This window comes from Pelodiscus sinensis, chromosome 14 (genome assembly GCF_052426305.1).
Source record: "Pelodiscus sinensis isolate ZL-2025 chromosome 14, ASM5242630v1, whole genome shotgun sequence".
Classification (NCBI taxonomy): Eukaryota; Metazoa; Chordata; order Testudines; family Trionychidae; genus Pelodiscus; species Pelodiscus sinensis.
Genome location: NC_143065.1, coordinates 8,537,147 through 8,562,982, shown reverse-complemented (window position 1 = coordinate 8,562,982; position 25,836 = coordinate 8,537,147). Strand labels below are relative to the sequence as shown.

The following is a 25,836-nucleotide window of genomic DNA, read 5'->3' as shown; positions in this document are numbered from 1 at the left end:
ATGAGAGGGAAGGTCCTTTCATGGACTGATAACTGGTTAAAAGACAGGAAACAAAGGGTAGGAGTAAATGACCAGTTTTTAGAATGGAGAGAACGGTGGAATGATGGCCCCCAAAAGTCTGTACTGGGACCAGTCCTATTAATAAATGATCTGGCTAGTGGGGTCAACAGAGAAATTTGCAGATGATAGAAAACTACTCAAGATAGTTAAGTCCTAAATCGATTGAGAAGAGCTTCAAAAGGATCTCACAAAACTGGGTGACTGGGCAACAAACTGAAAGATGAAATTGTGTTCATAAATGCAAAGTAATGGGCATTGGAAACATAATCCCAACAATACATATCAAATGAGGGGTCTTAATTAACTGTTTCCACTCAAGAAAGAGATGTTGGCATTATTGTGGACAGTTCTCTGAAAACATCCACTTAATGTGCAACAGTAGCCAAAAATCAAACAGAATGTTGGGAATCATTAAGAAAGGGATAAAGAATAAGACAGAAAATATTGTATTGCCTCTATATAAATCCATGGCACGCCTGCATCGTTAATACTCTGTGAAGATACAGTTGCCCCATCTCAAAAAGATACATTAGAATTGGAAAATGTTCAGAAAAAGGGCAACAAATTATTAGGGGCATGGAATGGCTGTAATAAGACAACTCTTTCAGCTTGGAAAAGAGATGACTAAGGAGGAAAATGATTGAGGTCTATAAAATCATGATGGGTGTAGAGAAAGTAGATAAGGAAGTGCTATTTACTTCTCATAACACAAGTCTAGAGATTACCAAACAAATAAAAGGAAATATTTCTTCATACAATGCATAGGCAACCTTTGGAACTCCTTGACAGAAGATGTTGTGAAGCCCAAGACTATAACAGGCTTCAAAAATATAATAAGTTCTTGGTGGATACCTCCCTCAATGACTATTATCCAGGATGGGTAGGGATGGTGTTCCTATTCCTCTGTTTGTCTGAAGGTACACCCCCTATCCAGGACTGCACCAGCCCTGAGCCTCCCATTCCCAAGCAGCTGTTTCCCTTCATCAGGGACGGAGGGGAAAGTGCACAGTTTGCTTCATTCCTCAATCTGGCAGGGGAACGCAGCAAGCAGATGAATCTGAACCTGCCCCAGCTGAGGGATGTGCACCAGTGGAGCTGCAGTGATCATGGAGAGATGCTTCTCACCTGGCTCCAAGCTGCTGCAGTGAAAGAGGGCTGGGGTTGTCTTCTCTTCCCTTGGGTAGCCTGCATATAGAACCCCCTCCTTCTCAGCCCTGTCCCAGAGCAATGATTGAAACAAAACCAAAAATTAAATCAAGTTATGGACCACACCCACTCTGGGGAAACTCTAGTACTATATAAAACTAACTACCACCAGAAGTACAAAACCAGCTATCACCAGAAGAACAAAAATACTTGTCTTACTTTTTTTGAAAGTATATTTAGTCTTCTCTTTAGTTGTATTTTGCATTGCAGAATGTACTTTTTTATCATTATTCATAAGCATCTCTTGGTTATCCTTTGGTTACTTGAGAAATGTAGTTACCAATAAAGTCAACAATTATTGTTTAGGATGAGAGGGGGTAGGGCTGGTGGAGATGTAAAATGGGAGGTGGGAAGGGAAAGTGTGGTGTTGAGGTGAAGGGGATTGGGTGTTGGATTAGGGGAGTAGGAACCAGAGGGGTTAGGATTGGGGGCATGTGTTCAGTGGGGCTGTAGGATCAGGAGTGTGAAGAGTGTAGGATCAGTGGCATGGGGCAGGCGGTGTAGGAAGTAAGCAGGATACAGGAACTGGTGTGTTAGGTTGGTGGGAGTGTAAGGGTCACAGGGGTGTGGGATGGGTGAGGATATTGAGCAGGAGTTCTAAAAGATAAGTGGCCTGTAGGATGGGTAGTGTAGGGGATTCGTGGGGGTGTTGTGCAGGAGATAGAGGGGGTCAGAGGTGGAGGGAGGTGGTTTAGGAGATCAATGGGGGTGCATAGGAGCAGCAGGTGTGGAGGGTCAGTGGGGTGTAGGATGGGTGTAGAGGTCAGGAGTGTAGAATAGGGTTTAGGGGGTCAGATGGGTATAAGAGGGGATGGGGTGTAGGAGAGAGGTGTGAGGGTCAGTGGGGTGTAGGCAGGGTGTGAGTGTGGGGGAGTGGAGTGTAGAGTTTAGGGGTCAGATGGGATAGAGGGGTGGGGTGTAGGAGGAGGTGTGGGGGTCTGTGGGGTGGGGGGTGTCGGGTTAGGAGTGTAGGCTGGGTGGGGGGTAGGGGGGTGTAAGAGGGGATGGGGTGTAGGAGAGGGTGTGAGGGTCAGTGGGGTGTAGGGAGGGGGGGGGTGTGGGGGGTTAGTGGGGTGTAGGGTTTCGGGGTGTAGGCTAGGGGGAGTAGGGGGTGTAGGGTGGGAGTGTCGGGGAGCAGTGGGGTGGGGGGTGGGGGCTCAGGGAGTGTAGGGGGGTGTAGTGGGGTGCAGGGGTCTGGGGTGGGGGCGTAAGGGAGTCAGTGTGGTGTAGGGAGGGGGGTGGGGGGGTCTGTAGGGTGGGGGTGTAGGGGGTCTGTGGGTGGGGGATGTATGGGTCAGTGGGGTGTAGGCTGGGGGCGTAGGAGTCAGGGGGGTGTGGGGAGTCGGGGGGGTAGAGGTCGGGGGGTGCGGGGACCGGCGCCCAGCGGGGGGGCGGCTCCCGCGGGAGAATGGCGCCGCCGTGCCCCCCCGCAATGCTGCCGCTCCGGGTTTCCCTGCCACCCGCGCCGCGTTTTCCAGCTCGCCGGGCGGAGGGGCCGCTCCACGCGCGCCCCCGGCGGTTGGCAGTCGCACGAGCGCGCCTCCGCCTGGGGAGGGGGGTCGGGGAAGAGCCGCGCGCGAGGCGCATGCGCGCGGGCGGGGGCGGAGCGCGGTGAGTGCCCTCGCGCTGTGTGTGGGAGACGCGAAGCCCGGCGCTGGGACCGGCCCGCGATGGAGTGACCCCCCCGCCCGGCCCTCGCCCGCCAGCCCCCCTCAGGCGGCCGCCGCGCCCGGCCGGGGAGCGCCCCGGGGAGGGGCCGCTGCTGGGAGCCCGGCTGCCGGGCGCGGGGCGCGCAGCGATGGCGGCGCGGGGAGCCCGGCTGCTCGGCCCCCTCTGGATCGCCCTGCTCCTCGGGCCGCCCCAGCCCGCCGCCGCGCGGAGCGGCCCGCACAGCCCCGCAGGTGAGGGGCGGGCTGAGGGCCGCGCGCACTTTGCGCTGGGGGGGGAGCCTGGCGCGGCGCGGGGCTGCCCGGTAAGCGCGCGGCGGGCGGGCTCGCTGCGGGGGCGGCACCTGGCCCGGCGTCCGACCTGTGGCCCCCGAGCCCGGCGGGCCCCGCGGCGCTGCGAGGCCAGACCCGCTTGCTGGGGACCCCGACCAGCCCGCCGCGGACAACCTGTGGCGATGGGCAGGCTGCGCGCGCGGACCCCCCGCTCGCTGGTCTCTAGCCAGGAGGGGAAGGGGAGCCGTCTGCGGGCCTCCAGCGGGGAGAACGGGGCTAGCTCGGGTCACTGCTGCGAGTGACCACTAATGAGCTCCTGCAAGGGCTGCTCATGCCACTTTTGCCTTTTGAACACTGGGATTGGCTGGCGTCCAGGATTTTAGATTAATGGGTTTGCAGCATATCAGTTGTTATAACAGTCACGTCTGTCGAATTCTTAGTTCATGGTCTTTAAAGTGTTTCCACCAAGAATCCCGGTTTTCAGGGGGTTTAAAATCTTTAATCACATCCAGTTGCAATGTAATATGAATTAGCGTTTTCTAAATCTTACAAATAATGTCAAATCTGTTAAATGTGTTATAGAATGATTATCAAGTCTTTAATAGTGTAAGCTGCTTAGTTTGTAAAGCTTTGGCTAAAAGAGAAGAAAAAAGAACTCTTGCCCCTTTGTCAGCATTAGAATTCATGCAGAAAAAAAATCTGGTTTCTAGTGCCAAGGAATATCTTTAACTTTTTACTGGAAATCTGTTGTAGCTCTTGCATTTTGATATTTTAAATAATAGTGTTGTAGCTATTGAGGCATTGGAGTTTCTTTGTAGAACTGACTGAATAAGCTCTGTTGTTACATGGTATAAATATGACTGTTTGAAATCCTGTTGGACAGAAACTTGGCATGGGGATTGTCAGCATGGGTTCCTGCTCTTGCTATAAAATATGTATGTATAGTGATTGATATTTACATTATAGGAAAGTCTTAATCTTTACAAAATGCAAGTTTTGTAAGTTTCAGGTCTAAAGCATAGCCTGTACCTTATGAAAATGGTGTTAAAAATGGGATATATTAGCAAAAGATGTAGTGAAGGGACCCACAAAGAGAGAGAAGTAAATGTTGGAACCAAAAGAAGTTTCTCTGAAAGTTGGCTTGAATCTGTGGCCTGGAAATGGGAGCCAGTTAGTACTATTCTTTTGCTGTATTTTTTTTTTTAAAGAAAAATTATCTATCTTTGTATCTTTGGCTAGGAAGAAATAGGGCTAGATTGTGTCGCTAGTCTGAAAATGACCGATTAGTGGTGATAGACAAAGATTGCTCCTGCTACTTTTAGCATTGGGATTGGCAGGCATGTAGATTGTTTTTGCAGTTATTGCCTGTCTTGGAATGGTATTGGACAACTGCGTTTGGAAACCAAATATTTTGTTCTTCTAGTATATAAAATATAACTTACTCATTGGGCACTGCAGGTGCCATTAAAAAAACAGAGGGGGAGCGAGAGCGTGCTGCTTGAGTGACCTTTAAAGCAGCAGAGCCCCAAGAGTGAATTCCACCATATGGCTACTGTAAGATCATACATTCCTAATACATACTATAGCTACTGAAATTGACAGGTTTATTCTTTGCACTGTTGCACTATGTAACTTCTGTTAATGTTAACAGGAGCCCTAGCAGCTAGAGATACCTAGTTCTTTGATTGTTTTTTATGCGTTTGCAAAGTTAACTTTTAAATGATTAATTTACCCCTTTTCCACTCTCAGTAACGCTATTACTCTTAATATTCCAAGTCATCATTACAATATAATTCCTGTTATCTTAACTATGTATGCAATGATTATTAAATTTCCAAAATATGCTATGTGCAACTATATCTAGTTCTAAGTCGAAATAAAATGGCAGCGGGAGACAGAAACAGATAGGTGTGGGGAGCTCAAGGTTTGCATACAGTTATAAGGTTATGGGTTTGTTGTTTCATTAAGAAGTTTTGTGAATATTTAACTTACAAAATAATTATACACAGGACACTAAAGGAATTACCAATGTCACAGAGTTTAAGGCCAGAAGGGACCACCAGACCTCCTCTATATTACAAGCTGCCAACACCATCTGCATAAATCTGATGCTTGTCATACATGTATATTGACTGTTCAGCATATAATTTGACATGTAAGTGACTTGAATGAAAATAACTTCTCCTAGGCTATATGCATGATGTATTGTTCTGGCATTTGTATAAGCACCCCATAAATATAGTGCAGTGAAAGGTTATCTTGATTTGGTGTTTTTAATTTGTGAACAAAGAATATGACCGTAATAGTCTCACTATCTGGACTTTATACAGCAGGAATACCACATAGTCGGTAGAGCTAAGTGAATGGAGTCAATTACAACCAGGATTATGTAGAATCTTTTAGATAATGCTTTATATAAAGTTTGTTACTTTTTATTATCTCGAGGAGAGTCATACAATGATACTTCTCTAAGTTGTGAGAGGTTTGTTTCTTTCAGCCCCACTTTTGCAGTGATATTACCTTTATACTTCATATTTTAGCATTCTTAAATTTATTTTTTGGTTGTAGTTTCCCTTTCAATTAAATGATGGTGGACAAAGGGATAAATTATTATAATAAACTAATGTATGGATTTACACAGGTTTTATCAGTTTATACATTTACCTATGTGTGTTATGCATTTGTCACAAGTGGGAAGTATGTGGAAAATATTATCATTTTCATTTTAAAATAGGCTTCTTGGCTTAGTTGTGTTTCTCCTTTCTATTAATAACATAGTATACACTTGGTTATTCTTGGCTATTAAGTGTCCTGGTGGTTTGCAAAAGATCAGACACTTGTGTGTCACTGTTCTATTCTAGGAGTGATTATTGCCAGGGTGGTGTAATTTGGTGGAGTGTGGGAGAGATGCTATATTTTTGTTTGAATATTTTGTATTTACATTAAATCTTTTGTCTTTGAAAGTTGTTCAGAAGCTTGCATTGTTCTGGTGTACCTGACTTCATGTGTTGAGTGTAGGTGAGGAGGACAAAGGTACATGATAAATATGACTTGTATGAATACCATATTGCGCATATATATATAGTATCCTGATGAGAAACTATTCATTTATTTACTCAGAAGGAGAAGATAAACGTATGCAAGCATTCTCAGAAAAATCTAAACACAACTCAGGCATCTCTTTTTTTTTTTAAATAATCAGGCAGCTCAGTTTTTTGTGGCTTTCTATCTTTATGAGATGTTTTAAAATATATTTAATATATGTTTTCCTCTTAGCAACACAGCAAAAGGATAGACCCAGGGTGCATAGAAATGGAAGAATATGGGTGTTTTCAAGTACATTACAAAAAACAGTACTAACATTTCTTTTAGCAAATATATTTTTCCTTTGTGACAATGCATAATTTCCTAGTTTCTGCCTGTAAATTGCTTTGGGACAGAAAACATGAATTGCAATAGAAACATCAATTTTAGCGTTTTAGAAATTGTCTAGTTATGAAGTACTAGATGATTTACCCAGCATTGCTCAGGTGTTTAACTGAATTAATTTTTGTTTTTTGGATAATAAAATGAAAATGGCCGTGCTTCATTTAAATCATTGCTCTAGTCTGGGGATGAGGGGTTCAGTATGCAGGTTGCACCAGAGAGAGAGGACTTCCACAGCTCCCTCTCACCACAGCAGCTTGGAGGGGTGCGTCTCATTGGCCCTGTGACCCCTTTAGCTCTAGTGGGCACAGATGGGGAGGGGTTCATGTTCCCTAGCTGGGGCAGATCCAGGTTGGCCTTCCCCCTGTGCTCCTCAGCCAGAGTAAGGAATACAGGAAACTGCTTTTCCCCCTTGCTCCCTGACAAAGGGGAGCAGCCAGCAACTTTCCCATATGAATTGGGAGAGGAGGGAAGCTTCAGCACCCCCCGACCATCCCTAAAGTGTGAGCAGCTCTGGGCTGGGGCAGTCCCAGATGGGGGAGTCGGGAAACCCACAACCAGTCTCCTTCACCTGCCTAGTGATTGTCTCTTTTCTGTATGGTTTTGTTGGAAGCAATCCCATTCTGAACACATCCCATTTTCTTGGTACAACCAAACCCTTACCTTGTTTTAAGTTATAAGAGGAAGCTGTATACTGAATTTGGTGGTCTTAGCTCTTGCCGTTGGGGAAGAGTTCTCGACTAGACAGACAAATTCTCTCAAATATATAGTAGCTATGCCATTGCAATTATGATTTTTTCTAAAAATGCATAAGCAGGGCTCACCGAACCGCGGCGAGCCCCGCTCGCCAGCTGCACTGTCCGGTAATATGCGCATTCGCAGTTCGTTCTGCGCATGCGTAGATCGCCCGAACCCGGCTCTTCTGGGTTACAATCTACTCACCACGGGTGAGTAGATTGTATTATTGTCGAGCCCTGTGCATAAGGATATGTTTTCATTTTTATACTTTGTAATGTGTGAGAGGGCAGTTTCCTGTGAAGAATCTGACTTTGGGCTTAGAGAGAGAGAGGTTAATAAAATGAAAAATTTCTTAGAGAGAGAGAGGTTAATAAAATCAAGCAGGCTTGATTCTGTTTCCACTGAAATCAGTGGTCAACTGTCCATTAATCTCAGTGGCTGCAAGATTAGAACTTGAATTGGCTGAAAATTCAAGATCACTGTTACTCGTGTCTAATTTTTTTGAAAAGTCACTTTTGTAGCCAACATTGGTTTCTTTTCAGTCTCCCCTCACTACAGTTCCAGAGTTCCTTTGATTAGTTATCCGTTTTCTCTAGACCAGTGGTTCCCAACCTGTGGTCCGTGGACCCCTGCTGGTCCGTGATAGTACTGCAGGGGGTCCATGGAAAGTTTAAAATAGAAATTAAGATAAATGTACAGAGCCTCTCGCAGCCAACATGACCTTCAGTCTGTGTTGCTTTCCAAGTCGCAGAAAGCAACATGGTTTGAAGGACATGCTGGCTGTCGGCACAGAGCTGTGGGAGCTGAGAGGCTCCGTGCTGGCAGCCAGCAAGTCTCTCAGACTGCACTGGTTCCCGAGCGGGCTGAGGGACGCAGCTCAAGAAGCGGCATGGGCTGAGGGACATGCAGGCTGCAGACAAAGCTATATTCTTTGGGGGAAGGAAGTTCTGTAAAATATTAATAGATTGAAAAGGAGTATGTATGCTTGAAAAGGTTGGGAGCCACTGCTCTAGACATTAATTTACTTGACCAGATATTAGTTACCTAGCTCCTTAATGGCTGCACCTGTAAATGGTAGCAAATATTTTCTTGCATAGTCTCTTCATAGTTGCCGTAATGTAACCCCCCTCCCCCACCTCCCAAAGCAAGCCACAGTGAGACTGATCTATATGGCAAAAAGACACAAACTAATTCTTTACTTTAGTAAAATGCAATAGTAGTTTTTTCTTTTGGGGTGTGTCTAGACTACAGGGTTTTGTCGACAAAAGTGGACTTTTGTCAACAAAACTATACCTGCGTCTATACTACTGCTGAGTTCTGTCGACAGAACTCGTCAGTTTGTCAACTGCGCTAAACCTCATTCTACGACGAATAACGCCTTTTATCAACAGAATTCTGTCGACAGAAGGCATTATTGCATCTACACTGTCCTTTGCGTCTACATTCTCATGTCAACAAAGTGGCTTGCTTTGTCAACAGAACTGGATGTAGTCTAGATGCTCTTTGTCGACAGAAACTTTGTCGACAAACCCTCTGTTGACGAAAGCCTGTAGTCTAGATGTACCCTTGGTGGTGATGTATAGGAAAAATCCCAACATTTACCTATTAGTGGTATAATAGTGGTTTATAGTGGTTTGCAAATCTATTTCTTAACTACAACAGACATTTTATGTGATTCATGACAATGAAAGATTCGAAGAGAAGGATATTGGCATTCGAGAGAAAATCTTTAATTGGCATTAAAGAAAGCTCCTGAGACTAGGATGGATGCAGGTCACCAATGAGGAATTACATAGAAAGATACAGCTGAAAGAGAACCTACTGCAGAAGGTTATACAATGGTAGTTACAGCTGTTTGGGCATATCTGCAGAATGTATGATGAGCAAAAAGTTAAGATGCTGGTATTCGGCATAATGGATGGTCCGAATAGGAGAGGCAGATCCCACAGAGAACGGGTAGATGAAATCATAGATTGGTGTGGACCTATTTATTTATTTTTTTTAATTTAAATATTTTTACCCCGCCTTACTATTTAAAATATTCAAGGCGGCTTACAAGAACAAACAAAAAAAATACAAATATATATACAAATTTAAAATATGAGCATTTAAAATATGAGACCTCAGAGGGACATAACCAGCTAAAAACATATAGAGAGGAGGAATGCACACATACAGACTTAAACATTAATAAAGGCATGAGTAAAAAGGGTGGTTTTAGCCTGACGCCGGAACAACGCTAGCCATGCGAATATCCCGAGAAAGAGAATTCCACAGCCTGGGAGCAAAAGCTGAGTGCACCTTGTTCCACGTAGATGTTAGTCTTATCTCCACAAGTGGGGGAACACGAAGCAAAGCCTCCCCAGCTGACCTCAGTCCCCGGGCAGGTTCATATGAGAGAAGACTGTCCTTCAGATACCCTGGACCCAACTCATTTAAGGCTTTATAGGTCAAAACTAAAACCTTAAATTGTGCCCGGAAACATACCGGAAGCCAGTGCAGCTGCCGAAGCACTGCCATAATGTGCTCTGTATAACGAGTATTAGTTAAAACTCGAGCAGCTGCGTTCTGGACCTGTTGAAGTTTCTGAAGGCTCTTTAGAGGCAGCCCTACATAAAGTGCATTACAGTAATCTAGTCGGGATGTAACAAGAGCATGCATCGCTGTGGCCAAGTCATGCTCGTTCAGGAAGGGTCGCAGCTGGCGGTTCAAACGAAGTTGCCCAAAGGCACTCCTGGCCACCGAAGAAATCTGATTTTCAAAGACTGGGTGGTGCACTCAACACATTCTGTGCCCCACTCAACGCATTCTGTAGACCCATTCTACAGAAACTAAGCCACTCCGCACTGGACAGGGAAAGATGGAAGGAAATAGTGAGGGAAGCATCAGACACCAAGGGGTGTTGAGCACTTGGTTGATGATGATGATAATAAATCTAGTAGTTAAATGCGGCATGTTAAAAATAGGCTATAAATGTCCAAAAATGTGATAGAAAATACTGTCGCCAAATGTCAAACTAGTTGATCTTACACTACAAATCTGAGAGGCAAAAGTTAAAAGTAGTAGCCTGTGTTCACTAAATTCTAAATAACTAGCTATGTATTTGGGTTATGCATGTGGAGATATACTGCCTGACCATTCCTTTTAGGATACTGAAATAGTTCAATATCAATTGAAAAATACGCGGGCATATGAGAATATTTGTACCTGTCCAATAAAACATATTACTTACCCACTTAGAGTCTCTCAAATATCAGGTAAAAGAGCCAAAATAATTAATTATTTAATCCATAGAATAAATATTACAGTTGTATGGGAGAATTTGAGAAATCAACAATACTATTGGTTGTCTATTATTGATTGCTAATTCTTCAGTGAAGTCATTAAGCTACCTATTGCAGATGGTAAACTGAATAATTCCATGTAGTTGTATATGTTCATGTAGTTGCATTATAGGGTTGTTAAAAACTGTTGGTATTATGAGGAAGGAAATATTAGCTGGAAAAATAAAATTTCTATGTAGCAACATCTCTCTCAACTGAATTTATTAGGTGCTTTCATTTGTAACATGTTCAGTATTTTAAGTGATAAATATATGCTGTTGAGACTATCTTCAACTCTTAATTTTGCAAAGTGAACAATATGATTGATACGAAAACTTTACACTCAATTGATAAAATAATTTTAGAGATTAAAATAGAAAAACTTAATTAAATTGGATGATGGAATGAACAGAACTGCATTGCTGAGGGTAATGCTTAAGGCTTTGAGAGAAGAGAGGAAGTATTTTATTTCTGCAGGATCTGGCTAAACAAAATTGGCTCAGGATAACCTGTTTTTTATTATTCCCGGGGAATTCTGCGCCACTGGGCAATGCAGAATTCTGTAGACATTAACAGTGTGTGCAGAATTTCCTTTTCCCTATAGATATGGACTGCAGTGCTACTGGGCGTTGCTGGACCTGGCAGAGCCCACCCACACGTGGAAGACATTGAGGGTTTCTGGCAGCTACAGTTCTGAGCATGCTCTGAGGGAAGGAGAAGGTGGCATGCCAGAAACTCCACAGAAGCCTGGGGCTGAACATCAGGCTGATCTCCATCCCTGGATATCTGGAGTTGGGGGAGAAGGGCGAGGGACACATGACTGGATTCTGGGTGAATGCGGGAGTGCATTCCTCAGGGTAAAGGTGGCCCGGTGGCTGGGCTCAGAGGGGGAAGGTGATGCTAGTACTGCGGTGGGGGACCCCTGTGGGGGTACCTGAGCCTGTCAGGCTACATGGCTGAAATCTGGGCATTTGGGGGTTGGGTGTATGGGCTGGAGGGCTGAGGCTGAGGTCTGGATGGGAGGGCTTGTGGGTATCTGGTCCTCCCTTCTGTTCCCCAAGCCCAGCTGGAGGCTAGAGAAACAGGAACTGGGTTGCCATGGGGATTTCTTTAACACTCTAGTCTTAGGGGCATTTTTGTGTGTCTGTATTGTTACAGACATACTTGCTGACTGATATTTTGAAATAAATTATCAAAATCATTATGTAGTGTTATTTTGACAAATAAAATGTGTAGAATTTTAAAAAATTGTACACTGAATTTTTATTTTTTTTTGGTACAGAATGCCTCCAGGACTATTGCATGCTAAAGTATTCAATGCACTTTTGTTTATGCCTGTTTGTTTTCGGTTACTCAGTACAAATTTAGCAGTCTATATCTACTGTGAATAATATCGGATGAATACAGTACTTTGATAGCTAAAGGGTATTATTGCCTATTATTCTCATGGGCATCAGGGAGTGTAATGATGAAATGGCCTTAAAAGAATGATAAAAGCAGTTAATGCCCTTTGAACTCTTTACCGTGATGTTATAAGAGCCCTTTTAAAAAGTGTGTTACTGCAGTGTCATGATACTTTTCAATTCAAAGCACCCTGCTGGAGAACAGATACCCAAATGCATGTTAAAAATTCAATGGGTAAAATGAACATTCCATTCCATGTCTGCAAACATTATCCATTTACAATGAATTCTTTCATGAAGTTACTTAAATCGCTGAAGTTCTGTATTTGGTAATTCCAACTACCATAGCCAATTCCGTGGATTGTACATCGAATACTGTGAATATACTAAACTGTTTTTAATAATTTCCTCATAAAAATCCAGTTGGAAAACTAAATCCCAGTTGTTGCTAATACAAAAAGAATTCGGGCCAGGATGTTCATTTGATACAAAAGTGCTTTCCTGACTCTCTAAAAGTTGAGAAGCTGAGCAGTACTTGGACTCATACAACGGATTACTCCTGAGGGCATTCTGCACCAAAAATTTAAAATTCTGTGCATAATATTTTAAAATTCTGCATATTTTATTTGTCAAATAAATAAGGGGTTCTACAGCATGGCATTGAAGAGCACAGGCCATTGGCTGCCCAGAGATGGGAGATTACTATTAACTCCCCCCTGGAACATAGAATCAATGGTGAGGCTGTACCCAACCCTGAACTAGGGGTTGCAGGGACTTTGTGTCTGCTTCTGGGAGCTGCACAGTCAGGACAGGTAGGGAACCTGTTTTAGTTGTGGGCCCCCACTGCCGACTGGACTTTTAACGGCTCACTTGGCAGTTCTGGCTGGAGCTGCCAGGTTCCCTTTTTGACTGGCCATTCCAGTCAAAAACTGGATGCCTGGTATCGCTGTTCCCATCAGAAAGTCATTTATCTGTGGGATACATACACTGTGCTCGTGCTTCCCCGGTAAACTGATTCCTTTTTTCACACAGTGTCACATGATATTTTATTTTTTATAAATAATTTTATAAATTGTTTGGTAGGTGAGAAATGACACTAAGAATAAACACCATTGTGGTGTTGGAATGTTCTGGCAGGAAGAAACCAGGTTAATAAGAAATTCACGCTATTTGGAAAAGACTGTGAGATAAGGCTTTAGGAAGATAAGAGTGCCTCAGATTGTGTGTGTGTGTGTGTGTGTGTGTGTGTGTGTGTGTGTGAATCCTGGGCTTTTCTTTGAGATGTTTATTAACATCTAAAAATTCACTTATCAGGTCAGTTGCTCTACACGATAGTTACTTCTAGAGAAGGGAAAACACATGGAACAAGTGCCACCAAATAGGCTCTGAGAGAGCCTGAAGATTGTTTGTCCCAGTATTATAAACCCATTCTGCTCAGTGGAATGTGATATGTTGTAATATTTGCAAAATTAATTAATCTTTTCTTAATTTTCTCGGGGGGGGGGGGGGGGGGAATTGAGGCTGTCACTGATATCAGAATTTTCCTCCAGTTCTTACTGGGGGGGAGGTGGGTGGATTTTGAATCCTAACATGAGTGGCAGTTCCTATTGTTGGCTTTATTAAACTTTGCTTATTTTTTTTCATTTTAAACCATGAATACCGTAGTCATAATTTGAGGAGTAGGTGGGTCCAGAGCATCATACGGTGGAGAAGAAGGGCTAGCTAGACATTAACAAGGAAATAAAATGTTTGGTATTGACTTCTGGAAACACTACTTTGAAAGTGGGCCACAGAAAGAATTGTTTTATCCTTTGCTGCTTTACAAGACTGCTCATGGGAATTCAATGTGCTGTAGTGAAGCTGGGATCAAAATGTTTTTACGTTTGCCAGTATGAGAGTGAACAACATTGTATTGCAACAAATTCAAATATTTGTGTCTCCATTTGAGATGATCTTGTATACAGAAAAATGCAGTTTGGACAACCGTGACATTACAAAATAAGTTTTGCGGAATACTCATCTGAGACTACAGCAAAGCCAGTTTTTTCCCCATATGTAACCTTATCAGATTAGGCCTAAACATTCTGTAATTCACAGTTTCATATGTTAAAATGATGCAAATTCATTTATTTCTAGTTGAATTTGGTGAATTAAAATATTTTTTCCAAAAATTCAGCTTTAAACTGATAATGAATTCTCAGTATAAATTTAATTACAGTTTAATAGAAAGGTTTCATTCATGTGACAGTTTCCTAATTGGGGACAAACTATAATTATCTTTCAGAAAAGGAGGTTTGGATCTACTAAGTACTAAATGGAAAAAATGGAAAACCACTAAGTGGATTACACTTTTTTTTTTCCTGTGAGGCCTGGCTGCCTAATATCCGTGAAAACACTTTAGCCACTTATCTGAGAAATCCCAAGGAAATGTCATTTAAGGATCTTCACCTTGACTAGTGTGAAATTTCATTTGTCATTATTTGAAATTATTTAGCTGCATTACAGAGGATGTGTGTGTAATAATAGTAATAGGCTGTAGATTTCAACATTTTGAAACTGGAATTTAAAAAAAATTTTTTTACTGTAGCATAACTATCTACATTAATTGATTGCTGCTTTTCATATAAAGGGCACATTTACTTGAATCTAGTTAGCTCAAAAAAGCATTAAAATTGTTTTTGGCGTTAAATGTGTTTTGAGACTGTGTCAATTTTAATGATTTTTCAATCAATTACATATTTATGTATTTAAAATGGATCTCTTCCTTGCATGATTGCTGTATGAAAGATTCAAACAAATATAAGAATGAGTTTACGGGGCAGTAGTGATACTGATGATGTGCTGTGTGATGGTAAGTGCAAAAGTAAATTGAAAAGGTAGACGATCTTATCTGAATCTTTCATTTTATTATTTCTTATACATTTTTTTCTTAACAACAATAGTACGATTAAAAAATTCAGATGTGTGTGGCTTAAGTTAATTTCTAGAAATTGGAACAATAATGGTTAGCTGTGATACTGACAAGATTTATGTAAATTTCATGCTGTCTGGGAAAGAGATGAGCCGTGCACTGGAGCCAGTCCGGAAAGAGGAGAATCCAAAAAGTTGGAGGCTCTTGTAGGAGCAATGAAATAGTCAGGCTCTAATGTTTGTGGGGGAGAAAGTGTTGCAATTCCCTTCCCGTAAATTGTCTATGCTTGTGTTTTACTGGTATAATTTTTGGTTAAAAGTATTCTTTCAATTTTTTCCAAAATAGTTACACTGATAAAAGCCCTGATGTGGTTTCAGGTATCCACATAATCATATTAGACATTTATAGTCTTGGACATGCAGTTTCCAAGGATAATACACAGTAGAAACCCCAGCATTACTATTTTCTTTTATTTTCAGTCATAACTCTTTTTGTAGATCGGGGTGGGTAATAATTTTTGACCAGGGGCCACTTCAGAAATTTCTGAAGTCGCCCTGGGCTGCCTCGGAAATCAGAAGGGGCAGGGCCAGGATGCTTCCGTGCTTCTCCACCCAAATACTCTGGTTTGGGGGTGGAGGAGCATGCTAAGTCTTTGCCACTGCCAGCTGTTCTGAACAACTGGCAGTTCCCTCTTAAGTGTCCATGCCACTGGTGGTGGGAGAATTTGTGCGCTCCCGTCCCTGCTCCCAGGTCAATCAGGGCCTGAGGGATGGGGATCATGCAAAGTCTCTTGCTCCCTGCCCCCACCCTGCAAGGGAGTACGGTGCCTAGTCAACCGCCAGCTGAGCAGCAGCTGGTAATGGACTTTAAGTGCTGAGCCCCTTACAGGGCGGGAGGAGCGGTCACACGCTCCCCCTGCCCTGATTGGCCTGAGGGCAGGAGGAGCGTGCAAAGTCTCCTCCCACCCTACCTCCGTCCTGCAAGGAGAATGTGGCGCTTAGAAGCGCAGGGCGGGAGGAGACTTTGCCCGCTCCCTCTGCTCCCAGGCCAATCAGGGCTTGGGGGTGGGGGAAGCATGTGAATTCTCCTCCTCCCCTGCCAGCAGCGCACAGCGCTTCTAAGCACCACACACTCCTTGCAGAGCAGGAGGAGACTTAACGTGCTTCCTTCCCTGGCCCCAGGCCCTGATTGGCCAGGGGGCGGAGGGAACCACACAAAATGTTTTGCTCCCTGCCCTCTGGTGCTCAGTGCTTAGAGTGAACTGCCAGGGTTGACTCTAAGCACTGCATGTCCCCCATCCCTGGGTCCTGATTGGCCTGGCGTGCAGGGGAGCAGTAGGAACTCTGCGGGCTGGATCCAGCCCACAGAGACCCTTTTGCCCACCCCTATTGTAGATACATACCAAAAGATGGATACCAACTGCTGCGGTGTTTCAAAGGGGCAGTGCTGCCCTATCGGCTAATCGAATAGTCGATGCAAAAATGCATCGACTACTTGATTAGTCAATTACACGATACTTAACAGACTTAATGTATGTGGGGCTGTAAGGGATCTCCAGAGGTCATTTAGTACATTTCCCCCATGCTGAGGCAGCATTAAGTATACCTAGAACATCTCAGACAGATGTCTGTTAACCTATTTCTGAAAACCTCTGATGATTCCACATATCTTTAGATTACCTGTTCCAGAATTTAACTATCTTTATATTTAGAAGGGTTTTCCTAATATAATAATAATAAAGGGAGATTTAAACCAATTATTTCTTGTCCTAGCCTAGTAGACAAGGAGAACAATTGATTGGTTTCCTTTCTGTAATAACCTTTTATATATTTGGCAACAGTTATGTTCCCCCTTCCCCCTTAGCCTTCTTTTTTTTTAACGAAGAATATCCGTTTGTCTCAGCTTTTCCTCAGAGGTTGTGTTTTTTAAACCTTTTGTCATTTGTGCTATTCTCCTGGGACTCTTTCCAATTTGTCCACATCTTTCTTAGTGTGGCACCCAGCACTGGGTACAGTACTCAGCAATGCTGAGTAAAATGGAACAATTACTGCCTGTGTTTCACACAGGATGATGATATATTTATTCTTCTAGAAACTTGCGTTTGAAAGGCCTGCCCCTCAGCTTTCCCACAGCTCTCTCTTTTCTGTGGACTGGAATGGCCCTAGAAATTCCATGTTTCTTTTGTGTTTCACACAAACATTTGCTTGATTGTCGTCTTAATTTGAGGTTTATTGTGTGGGTTTATGGCAAGTGTGTGTATTTGAAGGCTGATGGGTCAGGTACTTTGTTTTTTCTTTTGTGGTTCTGGGCTCTTCGTAGTCACTAACTTCTGGTTTTTGCCTGTAGTAGTGTTTGGGAAGTGGCCAAGTTTTAAGAAATGAAACCAGTAATGGTAATTCTCTGTGTGTTGCCTGTGGCCAGATGTGTGACGTGGCTAGTGGATGGGTATCTGTTTTAAGGTTGTGGTTTGGAGTTGAAACAAAAGGCTTTGTGGCCACTGATTTGGAATCTTCCTTTTTTTGTTCGACCATTGAATGTAAATTCAGATTCTTCAGCCTGAGAGTCAAATAAGAGGATTTTTTTTTGTATGGTATCCCCGTGAGTTCTCTGCTTCAGGTGCTCATATGTCCTTATGTCTTTGATGGGGACTCCTAGCAAAAATCTCCAATCTTGCCTTCACACACACCCAACACAGCCTCAGGCCTTGTACCAAGGTTATATGTGACTGCTGGGGACCTATGCTCAGTTCCTTCTTGAGCACCTTCGGCCAAAGACTCTGTCTAGCATGTGCCTATTTGCTGTGTACCTACTGGCCTTTTTTTTTTTTTTTTTTTTTTTTGTGTTAGCTTTTTCCCTCTTTTTCTCATTCATGTGCTTTTGTTTTCCTATTTTCCCCCTATGGAGAGGCTTAACAAGCTGTTTCTTCTGGCAGGGATGATGGGTTCTCAGGGATTTAAAAGGCGCTGCTCTTGTGGAGAAGCATTCCATTTGGTGATAGGCACTCCCAATGTATGCGTTGCTTGGGAGACTCTCATTTTTCCAACAAGTGTAAAAATAGGGAAACTAAGTATTGTCTATTAATGATGGAGCAAGTCTGAAAACCAACCTCTGACCCAGGGACACAGAACCTGCTCTGCAGGGTTGCTCTTCTGCTGCTAGAGATGTAAAAGGTTAACCGGTTACCCAGTAATCATGGACCTAACCAGAGTGCTTACTGGGCAACTGGTTAACTGGATGGCTAGGCAGGGTCTGAGGGCGAGCAGCACCCCACCAGCTGTGGCCCTGCAGGCAGGACCCGAGCCTGGCCAGAGCAGTCTACCCACAGCTTGGTGGGGGCCCTCCCTGGCCTGGCTGAAGCAGCAACCCCACCCATGGCACAGATGGGTTGATGCTCCAGCCTGGGTGAGGTTAACTGGTTAAACATACAGTTTAACTAGCTAACATTTTAGTAAGGATTTTACATCCATTGCTGCCAGTATCCTGCCATTTTCAAGATCATAGACATTAAGAGCTTCCAAGAGAAAAACACCTCCAGAACCTTGGTCTTGATAGTGGTACCAATAATTTTACTCCTGGTTCCTAGAGCTTCCCACTCCAAGTGTAAGGAAGGAACAGTGCTTTAATTTGTGCCCTGGCATCGCTAGGCTTGGTAGTTCATAGCCCTGGCATTTCTGTGCTTGCTGCATCAGTTAAGAATGTAGTTGCCTGAGCTCTGACATCTCTTTGCTTACCAGTTAAGCACTGGAAAGCGGACAGGAGGAGCAAAACAATAGTTTCTCCGCAAAGAAGAGCAGATCACTGGAGACTGCAGGTACATTAGGTACCACATATCATGTTAAGACTTCAACTAAATCCCATCCTTAGCAGTAAAGGACTTGGTGCCAAAGACTGCCACCAGCTAGAGGCTGGTTTCTATGAAATCCTTTATACCCCCGCCCTCAGTGCCTGGCATTATGGCTTATGCAACACCATAGGTGCTGGTGCAAAGTTCAAGTTGCATTGTGCTTCTGGTAGTGCAAGAATTCAAGTATCCTTATGGTACCCAGTGGTAGAAATGTAGCCGTGTTAGTCTGGTGCAGCTGAAACAAAAAACAGGACACTGTAGCACTTTAAAGACTAACAAGATGGTTAATTAGGTGATGAGCTTTCGTGGGCCAGACCCACTTCCTCAGATCAAATAGTGGAAGAAAATTGTCACAACCATATATACCAAAAGTTGTATCCTTTAATTGTATCCTTTGGTATACAGGCAGTCCCTGGGTTACGTACAAGATAGGGACTATAGGTTTGTTCTTAAGTTGAATTTGTACGTAACTCGCAACTGGCTCCAGATTCAGCTGCTGCTGCTGAAACTGACCAGGGGCTGACTACAGGAAGCCGGAGGCAGAGTTGCTCTGCCCCCAGCTTCCTGGAATCAGTCACTGATCAGTTTCAGCAGCAGCTGAATCTGGAGCCTGGGACAGAACAGCTGGGGCGCTGCCGAGTAGGTCCCCCCAGGACCAACCCGGCAGCACCCCAGCTGCTCTACCCCAGGCGTCCACAACAAAAGCCTGGTCTGCTGGGGGGGGCGCACTAGCTGCGCGCCCCCCCCCCCCCACCAGCAGACCAGGGAGACCCGGAGCAAAGCCTCGGAGGCGGCGGGGTCCTGCGCCTCTGCGGCTTTGCTCCGGGTGTCCCTGGTCTGCTCGGGGTGTCGCTGGTCTGCTGAGAGGGGTCCCCAGCAGACCAGGGACACCCGGAGCAGCTTTTCTCGCCCCGGAGGACGCGGTGGCGGGACCACTGCGTGTCTGGGTGGTTCCGCCGCCCACGAGTTCCGGGGCGAGAAAAGCCCCGTAAGTGCGGATCCGACATAAGTCGGATCCGCGTAACTCGGGGACTGCCTGTATATGGTTGTGACAATTTTCTTCCACTATTTGATCTGAGGTAGTGGGTCTGGCCCATGAAAGCTCATCACCTATTAAACCATCTTGTTAGTCTTTAAAGTGCTACACAGTCCTGTTTTTTGTTTATGGTACCCAATGAGCCTGAGGTTTTTGTTCCTTGCAACCTCTGGATACCTCTCAGTATTGACATCGGCTGGGTCACTAGGTCCTTGTGTTTCTGGGAGACCAGTCTCTTCCTCATTTTTTACTACCCATAAAGACAGGTTATGATCTCTGATGCACTATGCAGAGGAGCATTCTGAGTCATACTCTGAATTTTCAGTTCCAAGATAGTCAATTTTAGGTATTTAAGAGCAGGTTGGACAGACATCTGTCAGGGATGATCTATATGGTGCTTGGTCCTGCTGTGAGGGCAAGGGGCTGGACTTGATGGTGTATTGAGCTTCCTTCTAGTTCTAGTGTTCCATTATTCTATGATACAGGAGATTCAGTTTTTGGCTAGTTCCTATAATCCCGTTGATGCTTAAAGGTTGACAGTTTGTTCTGATATCAGGTATTGAAGTTAGGCTGACTCTAGTAATGTACGGGTTGAAAATATTACACTTTCAAGAAGAATATTTGCAACAATTATTACAAGCCAAAGACATTCAGATTTAAGTTTGTTTTCAGATCATAAAAGAAATCCAAAGACACATGTAAGGTACCCAATCAAATTTAACTCAATCGTGTAGTGACACCAATCACTCAAGTTATGCCAGAATGCCTGTGAATGCCATTACAGCATTTTTTGGGGGAGAGAAGGGGAAGGGGGAGCCACAATGGCATTGAGTAGTTCTGTCAGTCCTGGGTCAGGTAACTCCTTTCCCACCCCAGCTCCAGAGCATCCTCTGAGCCAGCAGGGGGTCTTGGTGGTGGGTCAAAAACTCAGCAAGGAGGAAGCTGGTGGTCAGGACAGCATGGGGGAGCATAGCTGGGCCATGTCAGGAAATAGGTAGAGGAGCCATCTGAACAGTGGAGCTTCCCTGAAGGGAGCAGGAGTCTCAGATTGGAAGAGACAGTATGGGCTCTGCAGGGGTCGGGAAGTCAGTCCATGCTCTTGTGGGTCTCCTCTGGCTACCCTACAGTCCCAATCTTCTTTCCAGCTCTTCCCCTGACCCCTAATACCTCTGCTTCCTTATGGGGACTGTTTTACTTGTGTTCCAGTACATCTGTTTTTGGGGCTGGAAGCCTAGTGATAACATCGTTTATGAATATTGGAAAAACAAATCATATCTTTAAAATTCAGTTACTGCTAATCGGAGACATCATACTCTAAAATCTCTTCATCGTACTTGTATGGTTATTGCTTGGTGTCCTTGTCTGTTTTCTCAGTCTTGCGGTTGGGAAAACTGAAGCACAGATAAAATGCTTTCTCCAAGATGTCAAAAGAAACTGTCAGGGTGGTGTATGGAACCTGATTTTTAGTGGACAGGGAACAGCACTGGGCTATGCTGTTCCCCTAATTGCAGACCTTAGGAGTGTGGTCTGTGGCAATTGAAAGGTGCTCAGCTGATTAGGGGTGGGTGTCTTACACCCTGTTTCCAGTAGCATGAGGGTGATTACTTACACCTATTTTTTTAAAAAAAACCAGAGTGAGAGTGAGGCTTTTTTTTCCCACCTCCCCCGGATGGAGTTTGTGCTGTGATTGGCAGGTGGAAACTGTTGGCTTCTAATTAAAGTTTGAATTCTAGAAGCCTCTGCTGATTGGCTGAGCCTTGGTAGGGGGAGGGGCTTTATAAGGCAGTGGGCAAGTGACCAAGGAGCTTGCGAACAGGGAGTTTTGAGAGGGAGTTCTCCAGGTAGAGGAGAAGCAGATACAGGACTCTTGAGGGAAGTGTTTTGTTATTGGGGCTTTCTTGCTGTGTGCTGAGCTTGTGTTTGTGAGTGAGGGTTGGTGTGTGTTCTTTTTTGTTTTTTTGTTTGTTTATTTATTTTCCCCTGTGTTTGAGAGTGAGGCTTTTTTTTTCCCACCTCCCCTCTACCCTCCCCCTCACTCTCACTCTGGTTTGGATCAGAAATGTAATGTGCATAGAATGCAATCTTCTAGAGTGTGGATCTGCAGAGGTGATACGTAGGACTTCAGTTCTGGTAGGTGAACTTCCTTTATTGAAGAATACTTTGTTCATTAATTTTATAAAAACAATATGGGCAGAATGAATTTCAGAAGTTAGCAGTGTGGCTTTATGACTTGAGGCACATTACATTGCTGTTACCTTTGCCTTGTCCAAGGGACGTGCAGAGCTTTACTTGAACAGAAACTACAATGCAAGTGTATAAAACAGCAATGGGTATTTTTAAAACTGCAATTTATATGCAACGTGTAATGTACTAATCAGCACATGACTCTTAATTAGAAATATATATTTCAATACTATGAATGTGTGTGGTAAGAGGACAGAACTTATAACCAAGATGTTCCAAAATGTCAGCAAAAAGTTCAAAATGTGGCTTTTGTTTAGAAGATGGTGTTAAAACCCTTCTCAATGCATATTGTGTAGTGTAGAACTCAGGCCGGCTCCCAGCGCACGCTGGCTCCTGGGCAGAAAGCTACCACTCCACACTGCTGACTCTGTACCAGTCGGCTCCCTGGGAGCAGGGCTGCAGGCGGGAGCTGGTACATGCCACCTTCTGGTGCGCACTGGCTCCCAGGGAGCTGGCTGCTGCCCTGCACTGCAGGCTCTGCAGTACAAATCTTATACTACAGAGCCTAAGTGCAGCCAGCTCCCCAGGAGTGGAGCTGGCAGCTTCTAGTGGGCACTGGCTGCTGGCCCCACTCCCAGGGATCCAGCTGTGCTCTGCAGTATAAGCTTTATACTTCAGAGCCCACAGTATGTAACCGCTAAGATTTTTAACAGTTGTTACACAATTACCTAATTAACAGCTTTTTAATATCCCTAATTCTACTAGATACAATAATGTGCCGCCATAGCTGCATTTCTGATCTTTGGATTTTCTACCTATTTGTAATGATTTTAAAATATATTGGCACAGGAAAATTGTCTGTCTTGTCTTTAATCAGTGACTAAACCACTTTCTGTATCTGTATGCAATATATTTAAGTAGTTGTTTTTTAGGTATTGCGTAAAAATATAAACAGATTGCTCTATAGTGTACAGAAGCAATATTTAGCAAACAGCTGAGCTTGCATGGAGTCTTACTGAGGATGAGCTTCTAATCTACACTGATGTTGGTGTGGCCACTTTCAGGTCAGATGCAGAATCATGGTCTAAGTGCTATAATTCAGGTTTCCAAAGAGTTGACTTGCAGAAAAACTACAATATTTTTAAGATAGAATTCTTACTATTTTTATTTAACAGTGATGGCAGTAATTAGCTTTTCAGGCATCCTGGAATGTGTTTTTAAAAATCATCTAATAATCTGAGCATAATTAGAGCTGAATAGAAATGGGAGAGATCTAGGTTGAATATTAGGAAAAACTATTTCCCTAGGAGGGTGGCGAAGCACTGGGTTGGATTACCTAGGGAGGGGGTGGAATCTCCATCCCTAGAGTTTAAGTCTTGGCTTGACAAAGCCGTGGCTGGGTTGATTTAGTTGGGATTGGTCCTGCCTTGGGCAGGGGACTAGACTTGATGACCTCCTAAGTGAGGTCTCTTCCAGCTCTGAGATTCTATGACAAGAAAAAATCCTGGTGTATTTATTTTTTGCGCTACTCTTTCCTTTCTTCCCCTAGTAAATATTAGCCTAAAACCAGAGGCCCTTCATTTTGAGCATACTCTTTCCTATACCTTAGTTAATTTGGTCAGTGTCAATAAAGTATTTATAAACATAGATATTTCTCAAGTTTATTTGTATTTTTGTTGGTCATTGACTCTCTCTGATAATTTTCAGATTCTGTTGACTGTAATTTGGAGTGACAGATAAGTGTTGTGTACCCAAAAAAGCAGCTGAGATTTTACTTTTTGTTTATAGTGTTATTGAGCTAGTCTTCGTTTAAGAGGGTTGCTCTTATTCTGTTGCTGGCATTTTCATTGCCTGACAGAGCAGAGGAATGTTTGAGGCCCTCAGTAGGGGGCTGGTGAAAGCTGTTAGCCATCAGTAGTAGTAACGGTTGGACTGTGATTGGAGAAGAGCTGTAACAGTCTTGTGCATCTGAACAGAAGTGGTTGTAGCTGAGCAGATTTTTTTTCCTGAGGATGAGAAGAAGTAATTTACACATGATATAGTGCACTGGTCTTGTGAAGTTCTAACAAACAGAAGCTAAATTTATTCCGTTTTATTTGCCTGAGAAATTGATTTTCTTTTGGTAGGCCTGAACACTGAGGACCTGGATTACAATGAACTGTATACCTGAAACCATGTTCTTCTCTTCTCCACCAGCCCCCCCCCCGTACTTTTTAATATCAGTTTTTGGCTAATAATTGCATCTAAATTACTTCATTATAGCTACATTCAGTTCTGAATGGCTTAGATTTGAAAATGCAGTAGAACTCAGACAATATACTGCTTCAGATGTGGCGAGATATCAAAGACAAAGCTATAAAAAAATTGTCACAGCGGTGTTTCGAGGCTGCACATTTCTGCTTTTAATGAATGTTTGAGCTTCTGGAAATGTATTTTTGTAGGGGAGAAGCAGCTATGTAAACATTGATTAAAAACAAACATTTAAAGTTCTGGTTTTTGGAAAACAAAACACATGCATTAGGAAGAGAGTAAATTCCATTCCGTAAGTGAGGCCGAGTGAGATTTAAACTAAAACTCATGTATCAGCCTGAAAATTCACTTGATGTGTTATGTAAGGATGAATAGTTAAAATATTAGTCTTAAATATTTTAAAAAGACTGCGTATTTCTGTGGAGTGGGCAGAGGGCCATGCTTGCTTCGGGCTGTGTTAAATTACTCCAGTTGTTTTTCCTCTGTCTTTCACTTCAAAATGGGTTTGGTTTCCATATGTTAAGTATATTAGATTTACATAGGCAATATAGACATTAAAAGCTTGTCTATATGAACTGAGAATACAGTTGCTGAAAAGGAAAAACATGCCTATATTTTGTATTTCCCCCGGCTTTTACACTAAGTGGGACCTTTCTCAGGTGAGGAAATATGGGTAGGGGACTGCATTACCATGGCAACAGGGATCAGTCTGGTGGAGTGTGAAGTGGAAGTGGGCACTTGACCAGGTGACTAAACTTGAATTAATAAACATAATGCTTTAGAACTACTTGGTTATAGCAGAATAACTAAAGGGTTATTTTGATATCACATACTGAACCTTTCAAACATATTAGTTAAGCAGATCATTTGACTATACAAAGTGACGTCTGAATTATTGCTGGTCAATGTCTGATATTCTGCTTAGAGTGGCATTGTTTGAAGCATGATTTTTCTAACCTTTTTATAATGTAAAATGTTGAGTTAGTAAGCAACCAATAAATTTAAAATATCACATGCCTCTGTGAAGACTTAATGGATTTCTTTTCTTTGCAAATTTGGAAGGAATGAGATGAATATGGTTTGACAAATTTTTGTAAGGAATGATTGTCATGAAAACACTAAGGTGAATCGTTTTATTATTAGTAGTTTGCAAGATTTAATAATACGTGCAATATCCATTAACTTTTAGGTTAGCTACAATAGTAGAACACTAGTGTAATTATTTCTAAAATATAGAAACTCATGAATTAAAATAAGGTTTGAATCTGTAAGATTTAAGTTACCATATGGATTTAAGTTATTGTAAATACTAGACTTGTAATTAGAAAGCTACTAAGTTAGAGGTAGGGAGGTGGTGTTCTTGTTCCCTTGTCTTGGTGACTTATTTTATAGGTTTGTGGACGGAGTGCAAACATACTGCACATAGCAATTGTACTGATTTTTCTACTTTTAATTTGCATGAATTTCTTTCTATAAATGCAATTAAAATATAAATGTAAATTAAGATGCTGCTGT

At 43.2% G+C, this 25,836-nt stretch overlaps 1 protein-coding gene across 6 annotated transcripts in view; it reads left to right on the top strand.

Moving 5' to 3' along the window:
• The first annotated feature begins 2,895 nt into the window (after positions 1–2,895).
• Positions 2,896–25,836, top strand: part of NEO1 (neogenin 1) — a 304,535-nt gene continuing 281,594 nt past the window's right edge. For 3 of the 6 annotated variants that reach the window (XM_075897565.2, XM_075897563.2, XM_075897560.2), the window contains exon 1: positions 2,896–3,167. In XM_075897565.2, coding sequence (XP_075753680.1) covers positions 3,065–3,167 — 103 coding nt within the window. In that variant the 5' untranslated portion in view covers positions 2,896–3,064. The remainder of the gene's footprint in view (positions 3,168–25,836) is intronic. The other 3 variants (XM_075897564.2, XM_075897562.2, XM_075897561.2) reach the window with 1 other exon arrangement.